Raw genomic sequence first — 20346 nt, forward strand, 5'->3', positions numbered from 1 at the left:
TTGTATGAGACCTCTAACACTGATAACTAATAATGCTAGTAACTATTGTGCCAGACAATGGTATTAAGCTTAGAAAGGTGTAATTTAACTAAAAACATTAGAAATTAGGAAGACTGTGATTTGTAGGCAGTCCATTTAACAGGCACCTCACTCTAGGTCAAACAATAAGTATGGCAGAACCACAATTCATTCACACACTCAACAAATATGAAGCAACTCTCCGATGAACCATGCCAGATGCCACAGGAGACACAATGACATACGGTCCTTGCTTTCAACAAGCTTAAAATCCAAAAGGAAATAAACTATGTACATGAACACTAATACAAGAAAGTCAAGGATGAAGTATAAAAAACAGTGCTGACATAATGGAGAATTCATCTGGTTGGCACTTAAAGAAGACAGCAGTTGACCTGAGTATTTTAGGATTTCAAATGGAGAGTAGAGTAGGAAGGAAGGGAACTCCATATAAAAAAGGAACATGAGTATATGCAAGGAAATAGGAAAGCCAAGAAAAAAAATTAGTAACAGTAAACATTAATATGCTTGGCAATTTGATTCCTTTCCAGATACTAAGCACTTTATAAATAGCACTGTCATCATATCTTATCATTATGCCTTTCAGTTGAAAGCCGTGACACTTAGTGAATTTAAATAAAATGCCCAAGACCTTACTAAACTGCAATGCCAAGACTCCAATCCAGTCAAATCTGACTCTAGGTTCTTCACTTTTAACCACCGTATGACACTGCCCTCCGTTCTTCCGGGAGGATGCACAAAGAAACAAAACAACAAAAACTAAGATTGAAACAAACAAAGCAACCATAATGTGGAAGGCTGGGAAGCATGCTAAACAATCTGACTATATTTTGTAAGCAAGAAGCAGTGCCACAGGCAGCAATCTCTTTGACACTGTCGGCCTTAGCAACATTTTTCTAGATATGTCTCCTCAAGGGTAACAATAGCAAAAATAAACTATTGGGACTCATACAAAGACTAACATAAATATAATAGTAATACTACTATAGGTCTGTCTTTGTCCATTTGAGCTGCTATAACAAATATACCATAGACTGAATGGCTTAAACAACTAACATTTACTTCTCACAGTTCTGGAAGCCAGAACATCCAAGATCAAGGTGGCAACAGATCCAGTGTCTGGAGACAGCCCACTTCCTGGCTTGTATATGGCCATCTTCTTATATCCTCAAATGGTACAGAGCATAGAGTGAGAGGATGAGCTCTATTGTCTCTAAGGATACTAATCCCATTCGTTAGGTCTCCACCCTTAGAACCGAATTACTTCCCAAAGGTCCCAACTCCTAATACCATCACATGGGGGATTAGGATTTCAACATATAAGGGGGGGGGGGGGCAAACATTGAGTTCGTAAATAAGGTCAGAGTTAATAAAAGATGGTGGCCATAGAAAAGACAGAAATGAGAAATATTTCAAGATGTTTCAAAGAAGTAAAAGGACATAGCAGTAGATTGTATTATGGACTAAAATAAGGAAAAGATCAAAGGTGACAGCAAGAAAATAATGCTATCAATAACCTAAGTGGAGATATCGAAAAGGACCATCTCCATTTTAATTAAAGTAACTGTGTGGGGCGCCTGGGTGGCGCAGTCGGTTGGGCGTCCGACTTCAGCCAGGTCACGATCTCGCGGTCCGTGAGTTCGAGCCCCGCGTCAGGCTCTGGGCTGATGGCTCAGAGCCTAGAGCCTGTTTCCGATTCTGTGTCTCCCTCTCTCTCTGCCCCTCCCCCGTTCATGCTCTGTCTCTCTCTGTCCCAAAAATAAATAAACGTTGAAAAAAAAAATTTTTTTTTTAAAAAATTAAAAAAAATAAAATAAAAAAAAAAATAAAGTAACTGTGAACTGTCAATGAGCTGAAAGATGTCCCACAGACTTAGAAATATTATAACTAATTATAATCATCTCAGAGATAGAATGAGAAAGAGACATATTTGGTAACAATCTGCTTTAAGGTGAGAACTGAAATCATGGCAGTTGATAAAATTGCCAAATGAGAGTAGAGTTAAAGAGACTGAAGAACAGGGGAGCCTGCATGGCTCAGTTGGTTAAGCGTGTGACTCTTGGTTTCAGCTCAGGTCATGATCTCATGGTCATGAGATCGAGCCCCATGTCAGGGCTCTGAGCTCACAGTGTGGAGCCTGCCTGGGATGTGTATATATATGTGTGTGTATGTATGTATGTATGTATGTATGTATGTATGTATGTGTGTGTATATATATGAATGTCAACATTTAGAAGTCAAAAAGAAACCAACCCTGAATTGACAAAGATATTAAAATTAGAGGACAAGAATATTAAAAGTTGTAAGAACTGTAGTTCATATATTCTAAAAGTAGAGATAGGAAGATACAAAAAGACCCAAAATTGAATTTTGCAAGATGAAAATGACCACGTGTAAGATGAAAATGATTGGGGCGCCTGGGTGGCTCAGTCAGTTAAGCGTCCAACTTCAGCTCAGGTCATGATCTCACAGTTCAGGATTTCAAGCCCCGTGTCGGGCTCTGTGCTGACAGCTCAGAGCCTGGAGCCTGCTTCAGATTCTGTGTCTCCCTCTCTGTCTGCCCCTCCCCGACTCGCACTCTATTCCTCTCTCTCAAAAATAAATATTTAAAAAATTTTTTTTAATTTTTAAATGTCCAAATTTTATGAAAACTATAAATCTTCATCACAAAATTCAACAGGTTCAATGAACCCCAACAGAAGAAACTTAAACACAACTATACCAAGATACATCATAATCTAAATGTTCAAAAGCAGCCAGAGGAAAAGATATTATATACAGAGGAACAAAGATAAGGCAGATTTCTTGTCAGAAACAAAGCAAGTAAGAACACAGTACAGCATCATCTTTAAAGTACTGACACAACTGTCAAGGTAGGAATCTATCCAGTGAAAATACATAACTACAAGTATTTGTGTACGTAAAGGGACAGGAGGAAATTTGGAAGAGTGTTGACTATGTTCACTATCTTGATTGAGGTGATGATTTCACAGGTAAATACATATGTCAAAACTCATCAAATTGTGTACTTTAAATATGTACAGTTTATTATAAGTCAACTATATTACAATAAAGCTGTTTTTTTAAGTTTATTTTTATTTATTTTGAGACTGAGAAAGCATGAGAAGGAGAGGGGCAGAAAGAGAGGGAGGAGAGAATCCAAAGCACACTCCACGCTCAGCACAGAGCCTGCCACAGCTTGATCCCACGACCATGAGATCATGACCAGTGCCAATATCAAGAGGCAGACACTTAACTGACTGAGCCACCCAAGTGCCCTGCAATAAAGCTGTTTTTAAAAAATCAACATGTTTACAGAACAAACAAGACAATTCTCAAATAAAAGATATTAAAGTGATACATCAACCAAATGCAATGGGTGAAGTTTGAACGGATCATGATTTGGAAAAAAAGAAAAGAAAAAGCTATAAAAGATACTCTTCTTAAGAAAATTATGGAATTTTAAATACGAACTGGATATAAAAGCATGTCATGGAAATGCTAATTATCTTCAGTGATGGTTTCATTAAGGAGAAGACCGTCCTTATTCTACGGAGATTCACCCTGCGTTATTTAGGTTGAAGTGTCATGATATCTGCATTTTACTTTTAAATGATACAGGCAGGATATGAATATATTTGGGAAAAAATAAAGCAAATATGGCAAAATGGTAGCAACTGTTGACTCTAAGCAAAGAGTACATAGATACACATGGTATTATTCTTTGAATACTTTTGCTTGAAACTTTTCATAATAAAACAAAGGGGAAAACAACTTAGCATATCTATATGGAAAAAATACCACAAACATGACAAAATAGAAATAACTAGGAAAAACACTTGCAACACAAAATAGAAAGAGCATTACTTTAGTTTATATGCAAACAGCTCTTTAAAATCTAGAAGAAAATTATGAATAATCCATTTTTAAAGTAGACAAAAATCACAAAATAACAGAAAATATGTAGATGACAAAATTTTAGAAGTACACTCAATTCTGTCATAATTGGAATAGTATAAAACAAAGCAATGTAATACTGTTTTTCACTTATCAGATGAACAAATTTCTTTCTCTGGTAAGACTACTAGCAAGGAAGGACTGAAGAAAACATGCACACACACTGCAGAATTACATATGAGGTTAGCTTGCTGGATGGCAATTTGAAAAAAATGATCTACAACTGAATTTTATTATGAAATTTAAATTTAAAATGCATGTACTCTGTCGGGCTCTATGCTGACAGCTCAGAGCCTGGAGCTTGCTTCAGATTCTGTGTCTCCCTCTCTCTCTGCCCCTCCCCTGCTCACGCTCTGTCTCTCTCTCTCTCTCTCTCAAAAATAAACATTAAAAAATTTTTTTAAAAAAGAAAAAAAAAACAAAATGCATGTACTCTGAGGCAGTAATTCCATGTCTAGGAATTTATGCTATACTGAGGGCTCAGCACAGTTTTTCTTAAAGGGTCAGGTAAAAATCCAGCTTTCTGGGCCAAGAGGCCTATGTCACAGCTATTCAACTCATCCACTCTAGTTTTAAAGCAGCCAGAGACAAGCTATAAACAAATGATTGTGCTTGTATTCCAATACAATTTTATTTATAAAAACAGGGGCCCAGCTATAGGCCATAATTTGCTGACTCATACTACATATAAACTCCGAACACAAAAACGTATTTTATCATAGTATTATTTGTAACAGCAGAAAAACTGTAAACTAAAAACAAATTAACAGGACACTTAATTCATAAGAACTAAATATACATTAAGAGGACACTTGATAATCCAAAGAAAATCGATACAATGACAGATTATACAGATGTTCAAAAGAATGTGTTATCTAAAAGTATAATGAAAAATTCTCCAGGATAGGTCATTTAGCCAAAAAAAGATAAAGAGCATTATACATAATAACATGCCATGTACAAGGAGAGAAAAAAATACATATGCATTAACTTTTACTAAATTTCTGTAAGAGTATGTAAGAGACAGTAGTTACATCTAGAGAGGTAGAATGATGGGTCAGAGTTAGAGAAAAGACTATTTTTTACAATCTTTTGAGTTTTTACCATGTGCATATAACTTTTGTAACTACTTTCATAATAAAGTAAAATAGATGAATTGGCATATAATGAGTGTTTAATAACGTTATATCAGTGAATGACTAGAGAGAGGTTTCATCAAATGGGCATATGGGGATAAAAGTCAGTTCTGGAGCAATTACAACATAAAGATTGTGATAAAGTAGATCCAGCAAAGATAATGTGTTACAACAACCATTGAACATTGCAGGCTGACTCTCTAATATCCCTTCCTCCCAGACCCAGGGTCAAGTTCCAAATAACCTAAGCCAATCATGGGACATCTAGGTGGCTCAGTCGGGTAAGAATCCCAACTTCAACTCAGGTCATGATCTTGTGGTGTGTGAGTTCAAGCCCTGCATCAGGCTCGCACTGACAGTGTGGAGCCTGCTTTGGGTTCTCTCTCTCTCTCTCTCTCTCTCTCAAAATAAATAAATAAGCTTAAAAAAAAATAACTAAACCAATCATTGTGATGCCATCTCTCTACATCTGACTGGTTCCACAGACTGACAGCCCTGAATAAAATATTTGGAAATGCTGTGAGTAATCTGAATATGGAAGAGAGAATGAACTAGAAATTAACAAAAGGATTGTATCTAATCAGCAAATTTCTGTGACTATCAGTAACACTACTTAAGTGGCAGCCAAGAAGAACACAGACCACAGACAACAGAAGTTACCCAGAATAAGAGCAGGAGGTGGAGAAAAAATAATACCCAGAATGCTGTTAAAGGCATTGCTGAAATCCCTGATTATAAATAAGTCTGAAGTCTCAGCTGGCTAGAGACAAACCTAGAGAGGGATTTAACGAAACGAGGGAGCAGAAAAGTGTCTATGTATTTGGGGGAAGAAAAGGGGGTCACAGGACCAAGTGTAAGGATGATGATATACAGCATGTTGGTTAACAGAATGGTGGGGCGGAGGGGGAATATTAACCAGAAGACTAGTTCAACTTTTGAAATATTGACAGCATAGCAATTTCTAGCAATGATATTTTAGATGAGCTGAAGTAGAGTGTTGATGTAAGTTGTTCAAGTTGAGGCCCAGCTATGGCCTCAGTTGTTCTCTTCATTTCACCTTTGCTTGGAGCAAAGACAGAAAAGGAGAGTATAATTATATGATTTAATGTCAAAAGAGAAGAGAGTATTTACTGATCCTATTTAAGAACTCTGAATTTAGATGACCTAGGTTCCTATCTAGGCAAGGTCACTTCTTAGATGTATGCCCTTGAACTGACAAGTTACTTAACTTCTCTAACCATTAAGTTTTATCAACAAGAGTAACTAGTTCAGGTTACCTGAAGATACTTAAGGACTGCTTGAGATAATACATGTAAAGCGTCAAATGGTGACTGCACATGAGAGTCAATAAGTATTTGTTACTTTCACTATCCAGTAGTCAAGCAGCAGCACTGGGGTACAAGTCCTAGGCCAAATTCCCATTTTGCCTAGCAGGTAAGGAGAGCCAGAGTGTTAGAAAAAGGGATAGAGAGTATTTTAGGGGATGCTCTCTATCTAAAGAAAGAAGCTCTTAGTTAAGATGAAGCATCAGGAGTGCTCAGACAATATTTATATATGCTTCTGGGGTGCTTGGATAGCTCAGTTGGTGAAGCACCTGATTCTTAATTTCAACTCAGGTCATGATCTCACGGTTCATGGGATCAAGCCCTATATCGGGCTCTGCGCTGACAGCACAGAGTCTGTTTGGGATTCTCTCTCTCTCTCACTTTCTGATCCATGCCCGCTCACACGTGTGTGTGTGTGTGTATGTGTGTGTGCTCTCTCTCTCTCTCTCAAAAGAAATAAACATTTTTTTTAAAAAAAAGAATATGCTCCCAAAAAGGTAGAAATTCAAATAAGTATAATAGAATTATTACCCTAAAAGCTTTCAAACTTAAATAATATATCTTCCTTTAAATAAGCCACACACATCAATGTGTAGAAACAGCAGAATTAGACCAAAGCTATAATCGGGCCGGCAGAAAATCAGTCAACACAATACACGGGTGACATTGGTTGAATGATAAACCAGCTACAAAATTTGGCAACATTAGTTTCTAAATCCACAGATATAAATTTTTAAGTTATGTTCTTTTTCTCCAGTGAGACAGGGGCAAAGCTATCCATGTCTTGGTAACATTCAGTACTACGAAAAACCAGGCTACTCTAAATTTGAAAATGCAAAAATTGAAGAAAACTGGAAAATATGAAAAGTATCATGGTAAGGGGAAGAGCTTACCTCACTACACAAAAATAACCACTATTAGCATTTTGCACAGCCCTTCCAGTCTTTTAAGTGCAATTCCTCATTATATTGTGAGATTATAAGGTATACACGACTTTGTATCCTACTCTATCACATGATATTATGTCTGAACTATTTTATTTGCTTTAATACTATTACCAAACTAAGGGTGGTGACTTACTCTACAAAGACCTTTATCATTTCAGTCAAGACATTTTAGAAATACATATCCTCCCTACGTAATCTCACCAGCCTAAGGTCAACCTTCGGTCCAAGGACAACACGGAGCTTTTCAGAGTGTCGTGTACAACCCTAGAGGTTTAAGGGAAAAATGCCACATATTTCATTTATATGTGTTCCTTTGAAAATAGAGAATATTTTGAAATTGAAAACCAAAAATAGATTTCATGCATACAAAAAAGAGCCAGTAATTTTAAAAACGTATTCCCATTTCTGCACATGATGCTGGTTAATTTTTCCATTCCACCTTCGGTTAGGTGGTCATTTTAAGATGACCTGATACAAATTATTTTTCCATGTACATGCTGATGAGTCACAAAAAATACAAAGGACCTATAATTGGGAGGGTTTTTTTTTAATTTTTTTTAACGTTTATTTATTATTGAGAGACAGAGAGAGACAGACCGTGAGCAGGGGAGAGGCAGAGAGAGGGAGACACAGAATCCGAAGCAGGCTCCAGGCTCTGAGTCGTCAGCACAGAGCCCAAGGTGGGGCTCGAACTAACAAACCGCGAGATCATGACCTGAGCACAAGTCAGACGCTTAACTGAGCCACCCAGGTGCCCCCCAAAACAAAACTTTCTAATAAATGGTGATAAAATAGTAATATATGTACGGCTTAATATTTCTTTTATTTTTCCTTTTTGATGCTTTAAACATTTTAAAATTAAGATATGCTATTAATCGGGAACATTTAGGTCTTTTTTTTTTTTCTTTTTTTTAGTAAATAAATTGTATGGATCTTTCCAATGGTATCATCCATGATATAACCATCCTAAACATAATATGGAAACAAGTATCCCACATAATTCAGAACACTAAATAATGTTACTATTTGAACATGTTCCTTTTCTTTATGTCCCTAGACTAAATTTGCACGTAAAACTTTAAAAAAAAAATTTTAAGACTTCAATTTCAAAAAAAAAAAATTAACATAAAAGTAAATTTAGTAAAGTTAACAGAAACATTTAAAACAATTCCACTGAGTAAAAACAATTGTTGAAGTTTTAAGTAATCACCAAAAAATGAAATATTTAAAATTTATCATCAATCTATATTCATAGACCTTTGGGTCAAAGAACCTAAAGAACAAGATTATATGCCTAGCCAGCATTGTGAAGTAGACCCATCGAGTTTAGTTAGAGGCAAGTATGACAGTTTTAGGCCTCCGGCCCTTTTGAAAGAACTTTCATAACTCTAAAGGGTACATCAAAGGTTCATTAAAATATCATTAGAACACCTTGTAAAACCACTAAACAGCACATATGTCTTCCCTGGCTAATCAAAACTGAAAGAATAGCACATTCATGTGAAAACTGGTGCTACATTTAGTACTGTGGAGAAGTGACTAATATATATACTTTTTAAGTATCTCCAAAGTGGGAGGCATTTTTTTTGTAGCTCAATACACACATGTTAGCTCAAACAGTGGTTCTACTCAAGTTTAGCAGGTTCTGTGAGTTTGTATCTTGTTACCGTGATTCTGTATCAGACATCTGTTCTCTTGAATCACATGGAGCCTGCCTGTCTCAAGCCAGATAGGAAATTCACTGTTCTTAGGTTTTACCCAGCGGGAGGAAGGGGAGCTATTAAGAACTAAGTTCCCAGCCTGCTACAGTTTTAAGTGATCAGAAAAAATTAATACCAAGGCTTTAAAAAAAAAAAATCCTGGGTATGAAACTGCTCAACAATGCATTGTTAAAACTCTCAAACTCTTGGGGCGCCTGGGTGGCGCAGTCGGTTAAGCGTCCGACTTCAGCCAGGTCACGATCTTGCGGTCCGTGAGTTCGAGCCCGCGTCGGGCTCTGGGCTGATGGCTCAGAGCCTGGAGCCTGTTTCCGATTCTGTGTCTCCCTCTCTCTCTGCCCCTCCCCCGTTCATGCTCTGTCTCTCTCTGTCCCAAAAATGAATAAACGTTGAAAAAAAAAAAAAAAAAACTCTCAAACTCTTATGAAAGCATGAATTGAAAGAACTATTACTGCCACTATTACAATGGCAGTATCCCCACAAATCAACCAATTTTTCAATTAGAAGAACTGTGTAGTAGAAATGCAGGAATGAGGAAGAATGAAGAAGAATCAAGAACTACTTTCTAAATCCTGCTGCGATGCCCTAATTCATTCCAGCTCTTCACCAGAAAACTGACAAAGATTAGATCTCTGAGGATCTAAAACCTGCCTCTTCCTAAGCAGATGATTAGCTGTCATAACTTAAAATGGTATGCGGGGGAAAGGAACAGAATAGCTTCAGGCCAAAATTTTGAGGACGCTTAAAGTGTCTTCGTTAATAATTTGACAGAAGTGCAAAGAAAAGGCGGCAGGGGCGGCCCGCCTTGCTAATCAAAAGTGACTTAAAACTTTACTGGACTTGTCACCTGGTTTGTATACACAACCACTTGTGTAAGACCATCCTACGCGATTAAGGTGGTTAAACAAAAATCAAGCCCCGATGCCAAAGGTTCGCCTGCCAGGGTGCACCCTGGGGGGGGGGGGGGGGGGGGGGGTTGAAAGGTCAACGGGAGCTGTAAGCCCAGGAGTCGCAGGGGTAGATGGCCGGTCGCCCTTGGGGTTGGGCCCTCCAATTGTCCTCGGATTCCTAACTCCAAAAAGCACGCCCCGGAGCCAAATTCTCCTCCCTTACCCCCACCTCTTCCCACCCCTTAAGTCTCGAAAACAAGACGCTGAACGCCATTCATCTGGATCCCGGGCGGGGATAGTGGGGACGAAACACTAGCTGTGCGAGAGGTAGCCGCAGAAGAGGCCAGGCCTTGGGACCAGCCAAAATTGGGGGTTTTAAGCCCGGATCCAACCGCAGCGCCTCCCGTGAAAACACCTCTTCTGCCGTCAGGGCGCGAGAAGCGGGCAGCCAGAGGAGGGACTGGGGGAGAAGGCGCGAGGTCCTTACCCACTGCAAGGCTGGCCACTGCCGGACGCTGCCGGCGGCTCCAAAACCGGAGGCCGGAGGCGGCTCCACGGAGCCGTAAGGAGGCTGCCATGCTGCCCGGCCCCCCGCCTCCCCGCGGTGACCTCCGCGGCTCCCGGCTCGCCCACTGATTGCGAGTGTGCGCGGCGGAGCGGGCGGGATCCGCCGCGGCGTGGGGCCGCGCGCGCACGCGCTCTGCAGTTCGAGGTCGGCATCCACCCGCGAGGGGAGGAGCGCGACGCCGAGAGGCGCGGCCCGGCGAGCCAGGGGTCGTCAATCCGCTTATGAACAGGGGGCCAGGCCAATCAGATTCTCAGGTCCCCTCTCTTCGCTAACCACCAATAGGAAGGCTTTTCGAGCCCCACCCACATCAAGGGCCTGGCCCCGCCCCCTAGCTCCTCCTTCCTCTACAGACAGCGGGCGCGAGTCTCCTTGTTTATCAAAACGCAGCGGGTGTGTGAGAGGCGGTAGCTGTCGCTCACTGCAGCCTCCAACGAGCTCTTGACCTCGCAGAACCGCCCCTCGGAGGGTGTAACGGCGTGAGTTGCTTCCACTGAGACGGAGACGAAATTTTAGTTCGCAGCTGCTGCAATTTTTAGGCAAGAGCAGAAATTCCTAGCTTTTCTTAAAGTATAGGGACCCATGTTTAACTTCAGTAATTTGCGGATCTCCTGATGTTAGTATTTGTATTTTGAGCATCTGTTCATTGAGGAACAACAGAAATCTACCATAAATGTAGTAACTTTTAAATTAATTTGATTTTATTTAACACAACAGTTTCTCCATAAATTTGAAAAAGAGTAGGAAAACAAGTTGGGAACCTTGTTCTCTTTGAAGGGTACAATTACTGGCAACTTGTACTCTCTGATATGTGTTTCTCTAATGTTTGAAAATTCTGCATTTCATAAGCAAAATCTAAGGATAAATGAAAATCCAGAAAGTTGTCTAAATGTGTTTGGGTCAAAGAGAGATATTTCTTCACTCTTCTGCCGGTGTTTGGTGTACATATTTGAATCTTGGGACCCTTTGGCAATAATTGCAGGGCTTTCCATCTCCACTGACCCCAGTGAGACATGCAAAGGAAGACTTGCAACCTTTGCTGGAAAGGTAGTACAGGAAGAAAAACAGTGAGGAGTGGCTAGGAGAATAGAAATCCCAGGGTGTCCACCCCCTCCCTAAATTCTTTCTACTTAATCATTTGCCCAGATTGTGCTCAGGCAACCTTTTAATCTAAGTAGCAGAATCAACAGATTTGACTTTGACCTTCATTTTTGCTTCACTCCAAAGCAAAGAGTTGGAAGTGCCTACAGAAAGGAAAGGAACTGAATAATTTCCAAGCAGATTCTGTCATGTTTCTGGGCATGCTAGCAATATTTCCAGAACCTGGTACAGAGTGCAAGGTTCAGATTTGTAACTGGTATGAAAACAATTTCCCTTCTTTGGCTGTCTCTCCACTCCAACCCTCCACCCTACACCAACCAAAAGGAAGAAGGGAGGAAGCAAGGGGGAAAAATCATTCCAGCTACTGGGACAGTCTCCTAGATTTGGGTTCTCACCCAAATCTATTTATTGGTTTCTGGAGCATGTCCTACCAGATCCTCTCTTTGCAGTTTATTTAGGTTTTAGCTGGGATAAACCTCCTGCAACCAATAAACATAGCCCTACGGATTTCTATAATTAACTGCTGAAATGTGTTCTGCCTTTCAACTATGTCAGCCTACATAGCAGAGCTATTTGCAACACAGGACAACCTATCAATTCATCTCCAGCTCCTAAAGTTTATATCCCAGTCCTCTTGAGATTTTATATCCAATCAGATTGTTTTTGTCATTTTTATTGTGAGCTACTGTTTTTGTTTCTCTAGGTTGTTTATAGGGATCTTTTCTTGAAAATGAGTATTTCTTTACACAAGGTTGCCTCCTATGAACAACATTTTACTAGGACTCAAAAGGGAGAAAGGGGGAAGGGGCTCAGAAAAAAAGAGCGGGCAGAACTAAAGCTGGGCATGAGGTCTTTTTAATTTGTGCTTTCTTTAAAAAAAAAGAACACACTAATGTGATGGCTTTGAAAACGGAATGAGTGCATTAAAAATATTTGACTTTTTTCCTTAACCAGAACCAGGAGATAAGTCACGGTTTCTCCATATCCCTACATCATGTAGTTCAATATCTCCTCCCAGAAGCCCGATACTGATTCACAAATTAAGGCTCTAAGATTTTCATAGATGTTTATGATAAGCATTATGATTTTTAAGTCATTACTATCTGGAGATATTACTGTATTTGCAAAGGCTGTTACTGCCTTTGGCTGGCTTTATTTGATTGCCTTCCTGATATCTTTGTTTGAAGCGCATTGCAACTTCTCCCTAGATCTCTGCCAAGTAGTTTTGTTTGAAGTCGTGTTTCAATACATTACAGGCTCTTCGCTTCTGCTTCTGGGAAGATGGAGTAAGTCTACTTTCCTCTATCCCTCCGAAAAAGTACACCTAACAACTCTGGACATTATATATAAAACAAATTAAAGAAACTCTGAAAAGTAGAGGAAAAACAGCATACTAGCTAGGGACCTCAGGACCCAAAGAGGAACACAGAGGTAAGTTCCTGGGTGTTTGTTTAGCCTTATACTCCCATACTGTGTACTAGAGAAGCCAAAAACTAGAACCCTGGGACACCTGGGTGGCTCAGTTGGTGAAGCGTCCCAACTCTTGATCTCAGCTCAGGTGCTGGTCTCAGGGTTGTAAGTTCAAGCCCTGTATTAGGCTCTACACTTTGTGTGGAGTCTACTTAAAAAACAAACAAACAAACGAACAAAAACCTAGAAACCCAAAAATGCCAAGAGACGCAGACGGAACTGCCCCAGTAAAAGGCAGAGGATGAGAAAAGGACAGCCTACCAAGACATTAGAAAATAACTACTCTGCTGTAGATAAACACCAACAGTCAAAACCTATGACCCCCCCCCCCCCATTCCTACAAAGGCCAAGCAAGGAGCCTAAACTTGCACACTCTATAGGCTGTCATGAAACACCCCAACATCCTAATACCCCAGTACCCCTGTACCTCAATCCCACTGGTGTGGTGTCGGAGATGGCCAAGTCGAGAGCCAGGACTTCTATCCCCACTGCTGAATTAAACAAGTACCCCTCCACACACGTGTCCCCATCCCGTTGCTCACAGTGCCATTGGAGACTACCTGGGGAACCTGGATTTCCACCCCTACCTGACAGTAATGAGACACCCCGCCTCCTCCCTGTTGAGATGCAGTCAGAGGAGAAGCCTAACTGAGAGTCAAGAGTCAGGACTTTCGCCACTGTCTCCTGTAAGGAGGCCAAGCATCCCCACTATAACACCAGTGGAGGCCACATAGGGAGCAGTAATGAGGCCCTCTTACCCCTCCCAGCTAAGGAAGTATCAGTGGAAGCCTAGTAGGGAGTTGTAGCTCCTAGTGGGAGCCTAGCCCACCAATAATGAGGACCCCCACCCCTACTCCCTCAATGTCTACATGGGCAGAAGAGGGAACCTACACTTCTGCCCTTACCTGGCATTGACAAAGACCATGCACCCTCTATTCCTTTGCCAGGGAAGTGTCAGGGGAAGCCAGCTAAAACAGGTGATTTAAATAAGATCCAAAGTATAATAATACCAAATATCCATATTTCAGCTGAAATTTATTCATCATACCAAGAACTAGGAATACCTCAAACTGAATTAAAAAAAAAAAAAGAAGAAAGATGTCATTATGCCATATACCAGTTATAACAAAAATCATAATAGAGATTTTTGGCTCTGCTTTGTTTGTTTGGTTTCTGTTTAAAGATATAATTACCAGAGAGGCCCATGACATAATTTTGGTAGCCTTCAATCACTCTGATATTTCCCATTCAGATGATTTCTTCATCTGGCCCAGTTCACCTGTAAAGAGTATAAATCAGTGGTTTGCAACCCCAAATGCATGTTAAACTGTTTTCAGAATACCAAAGCTCAGTTCTTGTCCACAAGCATTTTCTGGAGTAAGTCATAGAGCATTTGAATTTGTTTTTAATGCCTTCAAATGATTCTGCTGCACAGTGAATACTGAGAGCCATAGCCAGAGTAAAACAAAAGCCATAAAAAATGCTTAGGAACTAATCATGCTGGCAGTGACAGTGGGCATAGAGGAAAAAAAGACATGAAATATACCTGGGAGGCAAACTGTTATTGCCAATTACTTCCGGAAGTTGAAGCACGCTTGAAAGAATAATATTCTAGGGAGAGCCCTAGGTTTTTGGCTTGGGTGACTGAATAAATGAAAGTGTCATTGCCCCATGTGGGGAACTGGGTCATGTTGAGTTTGAGATAGATATGTCCAGGGGCAATTGGCCAGTTGAAGAATCCAAGTTAGAAACACATATTTGGAAATTACGGGCTAAAAATGAATAAATCAGGAGACTATAGATGCTGGAGAGGATGTGGAAAAACAGGAACCCTCCTGCACTGTTGGTGGGAATGCAAATTGGTGCAGCCACTCTGGAAAACAGTGTGGAGGTTCCTCAAAAAATTAAAAATAGACCTACCGTATGACCCAGCAATAGCACTGCTAGGAATTTACCCAAGGGATGCATAGGGGCATAGGGGCACTTGTACCGCAATGTTTATAGCAGCACTCTCAACAATGGCCAAATTATGGAAAGAGCCTAAATGTCCATCAACTGATGAATGGATAAAGAAATGGTGGTTTATATACACAATGGAGTACTACATGGCAATGAGAAAGAATGAAATATGGCCCTTTGTAGCAACGTGGATGGAACTGGAGAGTGTTATGCTAAGTGAAATAAGCCATACAGAGAAAGACAGATACCATATGGTTTCATTCTTATGTGGATCCTGAGAAACTTAACAGAAACCCATGGGGGAGGGGAAGGAAAAAAAAAAAAAAAAAGAGGTTAGAGTGGGAGAGAGCCAAAGCGTAAGAGACTCTTAAAAACTGAGAACAGGGGCGCCTGGGTGGCGCAGTCGGTTAAGCGTCCGACTTCAGCCAGGTCACGATCTCGCGGTCTGTGAGTTCGAGCCCCGCGTCAGGCTCTGGGCTGATGGCTCAGAGCCTGGAGCCTGTTTCCGATTCTGTGTCTCCCTCTCTCTCTGCCCCTCCCCCGTTCATGCTCTATCTCTCTCTGTCCCAAAAATAAATAAACGTTGAAAAAAAAATTAAAAACAAAAAACAAAAAACAAAAAAAAACTGAGAACAAACTGAGGGTTGATGGGGGGTGGGAGGGAGGGGAGGGTGGGTGATGGGTACTGAGGAGGGCACCTTTTGGGACGAGCACTGGGTGTTGTATGGAAACCAATTTGACAATAAATTTCATATATTAAAAAAAAAAAGGAGGGGCGCCTGGGTGGCGCAGTCGGTTAAGCGTCCGACTTCAGCCAGGTCACGATCTCACGGTCCGTGAGTTCGAGCCCGTGTCAGGCTCTGGGCTGATGGCTCAGAGCCTGGAGCCTGTTTCCGATTCTGTGTCTCCCTCTCTCTCTGCCCCTCCCCCATTCTTGCTCTGTCTCTCTCTGTCCCAAAAATAAATAAACGTTGAAAAAAAAAATTAAAAAAAAAAAAAAAAAAAAAAAAGGAAATTACGGGCTAATAGATGGTAATGTAGGTCATGAGTATAGATGGCATCATTATGAACATTTTATTTTTTATTTTTTCATTATGAGAGTTTTAAAGGAACATGGTTGGGGCGTCTGCCTGGCTCAGTCATTAGAGCAAGCAACTCTTGATCTCTGGGTCATGAATTCGAGCCCCATGTTATGGGTAGAGTTAACTTAAAAAAATTTTTTTTTTTAATATTAAAAAAAAAAACAATAAAGGAACACGGTTGATGATAAAACTCCAAAGGACACCCTAAGGAAGAATTAGAGCTTGTGAAAACAGAGGGAGGGGCCAGAGGAGGAGAAAAACAGGGAGCAGTATCAGAGAAAAGTCCAAGGCAGTAGAAAAGTTCAAGGGGGGAGTATTTCACAGGGGGCAGTTATTATCAAATAAGTGGTAAGATAAGTGCAAAGATAAGTCTTTGTAGGCTTTTGCAACCAAGAGTTAGTGTTGGCTTTAGTAAGGGAGAGCAGATATAGTGAAACCATGGAGCCAGATCATAGTACGTCAAGGAGAGAATGACACATGGCAAAATGGAGAAATCAAGGCAGTGATTACTGTCCATTTTTTCAAGAAACTTGGCCTGTGAAGGAAGGAAGGAATGAGAGAGAAGTAAATTCAAACCGAGGCTTTTATTTATGTGTTTTCATTTGAAAGGGGAAAGATATCTGAGTATGTTCTCAGTATGTTTAAATGCTAAGAGGAAGAGGTAAGGAGACTGAGTTGAAGGAGGGGATGCCGGTAGGTAATAGTTTGGGGGTTATCACTGAATAATCCCCAGGATTCTTCCTCTTCAATTAAAAAAAAAAAAATTCTTTCTCGTTTAGTTTCTATGTGAGACCTGTAGTCAAAAGAAAGCATGTAGAAAGCCTCAGTTAATAAAGCTGTGGATTTTCTTTTCCTACAAACACAAGTATAGTGAGGTATAATAACTTTTTTTTTAATGTTTATTTTTGAGAGAGAGAAAGACAGAGCACGAGTGGGGCTCGAACTCACAGACTGCAGTATCATGACCTAAGCCAACGTCAGACACTTAAATGACTGAGCCATCCAGGTGCCCTAATAACTTTTAAAAATATAGATCAAGGGGTGCCTGGGTGGCTCAGTCGGTTGAGTGTCCAGCTTCAGGTCGGGTCACGATCTCACAGTTGGTGGGTTCGAGCCCCGCGTAGGGCTCTGCGCTGACAGCTCAGAGCCTGGAGCCTGCTTCCGATTCTGTGTCTCCCTCCCTTTCTGTCCCTCCCCTGCTCACACTCTGTCTATCTGTCTGTCTGTCTCTCTCTCTCTCAAAATCAATAAACATTAAATTAAAAAAAAAATTTATATAAAAAAAGAATTGATTACAGTTCTAATCAGAGGGACAAACTAGTTGCCAATTCTTTTTCGCTTATGGTTCCTGTTTTCTATTATCTGATGATATGAAAATGACCATGGGTTGAGCAGAAGCCCCAGTCTACTCAATGACTTTCTGCCCTAAGTACTCATCCCTTAGGGAAATGAATCTTGACATAGGTAACATTCTGGGTGCCCATTCAGATCAAAAGTATAACTTTTGGTCAAGCATATATTGAGACTATATTTATCCATCGTTCCAATTTTTTTTAAGAAGCACTTAAAAAAAGCATGCTTTCTGATCCATAGGTTGTAACGCTAGAAATCTACCAGAAAGAAATAATCATAGAAGGATATGTTCATAGAAGTGTTATTTATAAAAGGAGGGACAATAAAAGTATACAAAAAGGAAGGACTAGACTAAACATATTCTGTTACCTATAGAGTGTAGAGCCCTCTCCCCCAATATCTGCTCTTCCTTTCTTCCAGGATAATAGAATTTCTAGCTGGAGACGTGGCTAACTAGCATAAAAACTGAATTTCCCAGCGTCTGTTGCAGGTAGGTTTGGCAATATAACTAAGTTCTGGCCATTGGGACATAAGCATAGTAGAAACCAAGAGAATTTAACTTCTGTCTTGTTAACTCATTGTTATTTTGTGGTTTGGGTCACTCACCGACAAACCGAATGCTAACTTACAGATACATACACATTTATGAAAACATTTACTTATGTATTTATGTATTTATTTGTTTAAATGCTTATTTATTTTTGAGAGAGTGTGAGCAGGGGAGGGGCAGAGAGAGAGGGTGACAGAGAATTCCAAGCAGGCTCCCCACTGTCAGCACAGAGCCTGACATGAGGCTCAAACCCACGAACCGCGAGATCACGACCTGGACATTTAACTGACTGAAACACCGAGGCACCCCTATGAAAACATTTAAAATATTGTTTCCTAAAAATGTTTACTAGTACAGGAAAATTCCCCTTATATAATGTTAAGTGAAAAAAAAATCAAGATTCAAAACTGTTCTTGCAATGTTTTGCAATTTTGTATTATACTAAGTATATACATATATGCATAGGAAAAAAGTAGGATTAAGGATGTTTTTTTCTTCTCTCTGATTTTCTTTACCTTTCCAACCTCACCATCCACAAAAATCAATTCCAGATGAATAAAAGAGTTATGTATGGAAAGAAAAACTTTAAAGCTATTTGAAGAAAATATGGAAGAGTATCTTTGGAATAAGGAAAATTTTTTTTTTTTTCGAATGTTTACTTATTTTTTAAAGAGAGAGAGAGCACGAACAGGGAAGGGGCGGCGGGGTGGGGGGTGGGGGCAGAGGATCCAAAACGGGCTCTGCACTGACAGCAGCAAGCCTGACGCAGGGCTCAAGCTCATGAACCACGAGATCATGACCTAGCCAAAGTCCGATATTCAACCAACTGAACCACCCAGGCACCACAGGAGGAATTTTTTTAACAAGTCACAAAAACACAAACAATAAAAAATGTATTAATACATTCAATAGCATTATAATTAAGAACATCTTTGGGGCGCCTGGGTGGCGCAGTCAGTTGAGCGTCCGACTTCAGCCAGGTCACGATCTCGCGGTCCGTGAGTTCGAGCCCCGCGTCAGGCTCTGGGCTGATGGCTCAGAGCCTGGAGCCTGTTTCCGATTCTGTGTCTCCCTCTCTCTCTGCCCCTCCTCCGTTCATGCTCTGTCTCTCTCTGTCCCAAAAATAAATAAACGTTGAAAAAAAAAAATTTAAAAGAACATCTGCTCATCAAAATCTAACAAAAAATAAAGAAACAAGCCACTGGGAAAAGATGTTTACAACACATAAAACGATCAAAGGATCAGTATCCAAAATACAAATATATTTTTAAAAGTTTTTATTTTTACGTAATCTCCACACCCAATGTGGCGTTCAAACTCACAGACCCAAGATCAAGAGTCACATGCGACACCAACTGAGCCAAGCCAGGTACCCCACCACAATAAATTTTTTAAATCCTACAAATCAACATGAAACACATAAACAACCAATAGAAAAAGAAGTAAAAGATAAAAAAAACAGGCATTAATAATCATGAGATGTATATTAAAATCACAATGAAGAGGTGGAGGAACTGGAACTTTCTTACTACGGGTAGAAGGAGTGTAAATTAGGTCAACAACACTGGAAAATTCTTTGGCATTACCCAGTAAAGTTGCCTAAACTCAGTAATTCCTCTCTTAAATATTCAGTTTAGTGAAATGCACCTATATGTTCATCAGGAGTCCTATGCAGGAAAAATCATCATATTATTGTTCCAGTGGCAAAACTGGAAACAATCCAAATATCCAACAGAACAGGGAAATACATAGTGGTATATGCATAAAAAGGAATGTCATTTTAGCAGTGAGAATGAATGCAAATCACTGTTCTAACATGCATGACCCTCAAAAACAATGTTGAGTGAGTCGCAAAAGAAAAAATACCTTTTTTTTTTTTTTTGAGGTAGGCTTCATGCCCAGTGTGAATCCCAACGCAGGGCTTGAACTCATGACCCTGAGATCAAGACCTGAGCTGAGATCAAGAGTCCAACACTTAACCGACTGAGCCACCCAGGCACCCCAATAGAAAAAATAGAGCTCAGAACAGGCAGAACAACAAGTATTTCTTTGTATGATTATATACACATGTAGTAAAACAATGTTAAAGTAAGAGACCGATTAACACCAATTTTGGTATAGAGGTTACCTCTGAACAGGAGGAAGGGGAGGCAGGATGATTGGGAAGAGGCACATGGGAACCTACAAAGCTATTAACAAAATTCTGTCTCTTTTTTTCAAGTTTATTTATTTATTTTGAGAGAGAGAGAAAGAA

General features: G+C 40.2%; 1 protein-coding gene across 2 annotated transcripts in view; it reads right to left on the minus strand.

The window, feature by feature from the left end:
- HIBADH (3-hydroxyisobutyrate dehydrogenase) overlaps positions 1–10769 on the minus strand; it is a 114848-nt gene extending 104079 nt beyond the window's left edge. The window contains exon 1 of one of the 2 annotated variants that reach the window (XM_045495167.1): positions 10500–10729. In XM_045495167.1, the coding sequence (XP_045351123.1) occupies positions 10500–10590 (91 nt within the window). In that variant the 5' untranslated portion in view covers positions 10591–10729. Of the gene's footprint in view, positions 1–10499 lie in introns of both variants that reach the window. The other variant, XM_045495166.1, reaches the window with a different exon arrangement.
- Between the last annotated feature and the right edge of the window lie 9577 nt (positions 10770–20346).

This window comes from Leopardus geoffroyi, chromosome A2, assembly GCF_018350155.1.
Source record: "Leopardus geoffroyi isolate Oge1 chromosome A2, O.geoffroyi_Oge1_pat1.0, whole genome shotgun sequence".
Lineage (NCBI taxonomy): Eukaryota > Metazoa > Chordata > Mammalia > Carnivora > Felidae > Leopardus > Leopardus geoffroyi.